At 39.4% G+C, this 5,310-nt stretch overlaps 1 protein-coding gene across 1 annotated transcript; it reads left to right on the forward strand.

Moving 5' to 3' along the window:
* The first annotated feature begins 2,215 nt into the window (after nt 1-2,215).
* On the forward strand, nt 2,216-4,429 carry LOC118336147. Its single transcript, XM_035672735.1, has 4 exons — nt 2,216-3,361; nt 3,487-3,655; nt 3,933-4,065; nt 4,181-4,429. The coding sequence occupies exons 1-3, from the start codon at nt 2,311-2,313 to the stop codon at nt 4,060-4,062; spliced, it is 1,350 nt and encodes a 449-aa protein (XP_035528628.1). The 5' UTR covers nt 2,216-2,310; the 3' UTR covers nt 4,063-4,065; nt 4,181-4,429.
* The last annotated feature ends 881 nt before the right edge of the window (nt 4,430-5,310 follow it).

The following is a 5,310-nucleotide window of genomic DNA, read 5'->3' on the forward strand; positions in this document are numbered from 1 at the left end:
TCCTCCTCACCCCAGCGTTACGGCTGCTGGCTTGCATTACCCTGAAACACAGAGAGAGTGAGGGAGGGAAGGGAGGGAGAGGCGGGGGGTGCTCGATGGGGAGATGGAAAGCTAGCGGAGCATGTTAGGATGTGTGAGGGATTTATGTGTGAAGGAGAGAGTGTGTTGGACAGTGTGTTATGTAGTGTGTGTGTGAGTATCAGTGCTAAGGGGAGAAAGTGGATGTGTGTCTTCTGAAAGTGTGTGTGTGTTTAAAATTCTGAAAACATACACAATTGCACTATTTGATTACATGAGGCAGTTGTTGGTTTTGCTAACAAGTGAGAGATTGTGAATCCTGTACACAGTATGGCCAAAAGTATGTGGACAGTCAAATATTATCCCGAAGACCCAACCCCACAAGAGCTTCAGTGAAGTTGCACTGATGTTGAGTGATTAGGCCAAAGGTGTTGTTGGAATGTTGTTGGAATGTTGTTGGAAGGCCAGTCAAGTTCTTCCACAACAAACTCGAAAACAATTTCTTTAAGGATCTTACTTTTGTGCGCAGAGCTATTGTCATGACTCTAAACCAACAAAGAACATTACTGTACAAAATATGCACAAACAAGAAAACTCTCCTGTCACTGATTTGAGAAATGTTACAGCCTCCACATTGGTCCACACAGTCTGCCAACATTTTTAGTCTCTTCAGGGGACATTAGGGTCTAATACTTCAGTCTGTTTCTACTGCACAGTCACAATTTGCTTTTATCAATACATTAACTTTGCAATATTTCAAGGTATTTTCAAATTTATTGGCGTTACCACTCAAATACACCTAAAACAGGTGGTTGGAAACATACTTAATGGCAAGAAGTAGGTTTGGAGATGTTAAGCTGAGGCATTCAACCATAAGAACACTGCTCCTACTGTCAAGCATGGCGGAGGTCGTACTACGCTTTAGGGCTGTTTTGCTGCCAGTGGACTGGTGCTCTGCAGAAAGTGCACAGACTAACGAAGAAGTATGACTACCTCAGAACTCTTCAGAACTTGGAAATTGTCCGTTCCAACGACACAATGACCCTAAACACACATCAAGAGATTTAGTTTTGGCTAAATAGAGCTAAAATTAAACTTTTGGTGTGACCTTCCCAAAGTCCTGACCTCAGTCCTGCTGAAAAGATGAGTTGATGCAAACAAACTCTCCAACTCCAATTCTGTCAAGAGGAGATGTCAAAGATCCAACCAGAACTCTGCCAAAAGCATGCTGATGGAAACCAAAAGTGGCTGATTGAGGTGAAAAAGTAAATGAAACCAAACAGTAACTGAGCTGTATGTATACCTTTGACCCATTAGATTCTGTTGAATTTGTTAAAGGGAAACTCCACCTATTTTAAACATTAACGTCTTTTCACAGAAGTCTAATTAAGTAATGTCCCTTGAAAATGAATACAATAACACAGTGCCTAAGGAAAGTACAGGTATTCAACAACCGAAAGGAAAAAAGTCTCATATGGAATCAGATGGGTCTCGATATTAACCATTCACAAACGTATTTCATAATTTGTATAAATGACATTTAGAAAAGGGATCACAAACATTTCTGATGTATACACAAATAAATCTAATTTTCAATAAAAGATCCACAAATATATGTATTTAAAAGTATTTGTTTTTCATCATAAACATATCTGTATGTAGTTACATTTATGTACAGACTGTTGAACCTGCATTTACAAACTGCTCGTCTTGTGTAAACATTGTATTGTGTGTGGGTGTTCTGAGGCTCCCCTGCTGTGGCTCGATTCACAAATACATTTTTTTTTCAAAAGGAAATTATCTGTAACCTACCAGATGTCTCCTTCCCTCATAGCCAATCACATGAGCACAGATTCAAGATTAGGATTTGATATGATCACATAGCTTTACGTGTGTGCAGCATTAACGAGATCACGATCAAACAGCTCCCCGAACCTCAACATAACTCTTTTTGGGAATAATTAATACATTTTGGTAGCTAGCTAATGATCCTATGCTGTCTATTAGCATTATATAGCTAACTATGGCGTTAAATGCCACATAAGTAACTTAACAATTTGTGAATTTATTTAAAACAAGAAATATTTGTGTGCATCAGAAATTTTACATGTGGATTTGTTTGACATGTATATACAACAGTAATACAATATTTTTGTGTGCATTGAAAAATATATTTTTGTGGAATCATTAAACCCTGTTAAAGGACAACATTGATCTTTTAAAGTGAATGTGTCTCTGTGCTTTTTAGGTTTCTTCTCAGCTCAGCGCGATGCAGCTCCAAGCCACTCAAACATGGAGGAGGATATCCTAAGCTCATCCCAAACTCCTTCGGAAACACCCTGGGTCACTACAAGTCCAAGTATACCCTCTACTTCTCGATGCTCACCTGGAGTCCTCATCTCCTCTCTATATGATAGTGAGTGCTTTAATTCTACTAGACAACTGGGCAATGACTGGCACTACAATTTCCAAGTCCCTTGGAACATGCTGCCAGCTGTTTTGAGGAAGAAACTGGACTATCAGGAGCGGCCAACTGCCAGGGAAAGGAGGGAAATGATTCGCATAATTGTAGGTGAAATCCTTTCCATTTGCAAAAAACCAGCAAAGAAGCACCTAAGTGAAGTTGCACGGAAGATGGTCCTTGCATATCCAAAGTCTTTCAAAGACATAATAGAAGATGAAGTCGTTGGAAGTGGCCATGACTCTTTAACAAAGCAACTTCAGTGCAGAGTTGATAACTGCAGGCGAAACGTGACGCGGGGCAAGCAGAAGAGCACTCCAGATAACGGCAGCCCTGTTCCAGAAAACAAGAAGCAACGCAAAGACTCCTATGGATGTATTCAGTGGGAATCTGGGCCTGTAAATGTGGAAGCACAGATGAAGAAGAAAAAAGACATGCAAAAAATGTTCCTGGAAAACGAGAGGAATGCACAAAAAATAGAACAATTCATCTCAGACACCTTCACATCTCAGAGATATGACATAGGGTCTGGTAAGGACACACAGGCGCTTAAGGAAGAATGGCCCTACCTATTCTCACTTGTCGGCATGAAAGCACACTTCAAGCTTTTAACTGGTATCTACATCGATGAGGGATTTGAGGAGGCCATGGCCACCAAATTTGCCCGGGTTCTTGACTATTTTCAGTCTCTTCCATTGGAGAAGTCAAGAGGAGCTGCAAGACAGAGAGAAATCCAAGCTGGTGGTGGACCCTGTGGAGCGGTGTTGATGCTGCTTTCATACTTCAAGGAGGATCGTGCAAGAATGTTCCACATGGTCGACAAAACTTGCATCACAGATCAGATCGAGCACCTACCACCCACACCATGCATTGTTGTTTGTGGTAAGTGAGAGGCAATGGAATATGTGTGCCCTACATGCAAATATGGGCATTTAAACTTATGGATTTGCCTGTAAGACTCTGTATTTATAACCTTATACACTGTGTATATACATTTTTTTTAATAGGAGCGAGTCCAATGTCTGCAGCAGCTTTCATGGTGGCAGTGGACCAGGAAGTGATAATAGAAAACTTGGCAAGCTTCACTGATGCATTGGTCGGCATGTTCATCTGTTACTACATCTTCAACATTCACTACCCAACGGAGCTCGGGGCCACAATGGAGTTTCTCCAAAGGTAAATTTACATGAATTATCTTCTGATTGGGGATATTTTTGGTTGGAATAAAACTGGAACTTGCTAGATTTAGCATAGGTTTATTTATCTATGTAGTTAACTTGGCAGTTGTAGCTCTACAACAGGTCAGATGCTTCTCTTTGAAGCTCTTACCTGTCTCCACTGGCATCCCTTGTGTATCTTTTATTTGAGATTGATAAGAGTGTTATAAGTGTTATTCTGAGTTGATGTGGATATCTTACATTGTCTGTATTTTGTAACACTCCTTTACCTACAGGTGCATCTTCAAGATCAATCCCGACCGGGGCTCCAAAGTAGAGCGCCAGGAAAAGAAGAAGAGCAATGCAGTGAACCCGAAAGTCCTGACCCTTATCACCCGCATTTCAGAGTTTGAGTGGAGTGCTTAATGGGTAAGTTGCTTATGGTCACTTTGCATGTATTAAAACAACAATACAGAAGATAACAGATGATGAATAGAACTTGTATCCATCCAACATCTCTCAACAAATATATGTTCTCTACCAGATCCAGAACTCAAGAGCCCCAGGACACTACCATCATGTTACCCAAAGTTTCTGAATTTCAGTTCATACTGTATGTCATATGTATTATATATAAAGTTATATATTAGAATTCCAATTTTTGTATTGGATTGTAGAATTCTATGTTAACACAGTAAACAAGACATTATCTGTTTTCAAAATGTTAACACAGCACTTTTGATACTGGCCAAATGCATTTGTAATAATGATTAAAATGTGCTATAAATATTTAGTCCTGTCTAATTTTTGAAGACTTGTAATGCAGATTTGTCGATATTGTAGACACTGAAGTCATTAAAGAAACCATGAACCACAAAAGCTTAAACTCTGAACATTGATCAATGAGAGACTGGAATTTATTTCCTGCCAGGGCATGGTAAAACCAAATATAAACTACATTTTAATTTATAATAATAATGAAAATATAGAAGAGAGAAAGCCCCCCCCCCCATGTACTGAAAGTGAGCTTTGAAGAATCTGGTTTATTACAGTAGTTAATCAGTGCAAAAACATGAAAACTTTGCTCCAGGATAACCTAATTAAACACACAATACAGTTGCTGCTGCTACGGGTCTTTCAATCAAACCACTGACTGTCTAGAGTAGTGGTGAAGACAACAACTCACATGTTCCCACGCTACTTCACAGAAAGAAATCTATAAAATGATATAGATCTTTCTGTAACATAATCATTTTAAATTGTCTTTGTACACTATTTACAATAGATTACTTTTGGGTCCGTACAAATACTATTTATTACCCTTAAACCAGACATGCTTTATAACCTGCAGTTTTAAGGAAAAGACTTTGAACAGCTGCTGATTGCTGTAAGTTTACATTCATATCTTCATTATCATGAACAAAAAAATAATACCACACATAATATTATTGTAATCTTAAACTATGTCGCTGTTGCCCTGCATCCGTATTGCTGCCTGCTGCTCTGTAAGCCCCACCACCACCCCAGCATGCACCTGTAGGCTCTGGCTAGGGGTTAAGGTATTTGAGGTCGGAGCCTAGACGCCAAAATCTAAATATGCTATACTGTTTAATAAACATTCCAAACGTGAGTTGGCTGACTGAACTTAAACCATTTGAGGCAATCACTTGACAC

The sequence above is a fragment of the Morone saxatilis genome, unplaced genomic scaffold, assembly GCF_004916995.1.
Source record: "Morone saxatilis isolate NCDOM2014 unplaced genomic scaffold, NCSU_SB_2.0 Contig24, whole genome shotgun sequence".
Lineage (NCBI taxonomy): Eukaryota > Metazoa > Chordata > Actinopteri > Moronidae > Morone > Morone saxatilis.

What these genes read in the sequence shown, in the direction of transcription:
- LOC118336147 (XM_035672735.1), top strand. Translation starts at nt 2,311, where the DNA reads ATGGAGGAGGATATCCTAAGCTCATCCCAAACTCCTTCGGAAACACCC. An exon ending in ACCATGCATTGTTGTTTGTG is followed by an intron (nt 3,362 to 3,486) that starts GTAAGTGAGAGG and finishes TTTTTTTAATAG; the next exon opens with GAGCGAGTCCAATGTCTGCA. An exon ending in ACAATGGAGTTTCTCCAAAG is followed by an intron (nt 3,656 to 3,932) that starts GTAAATTTACAT and finishes CTTTACCTACAG; the next exon opens with GTGCATCTTCAAGATCAATC.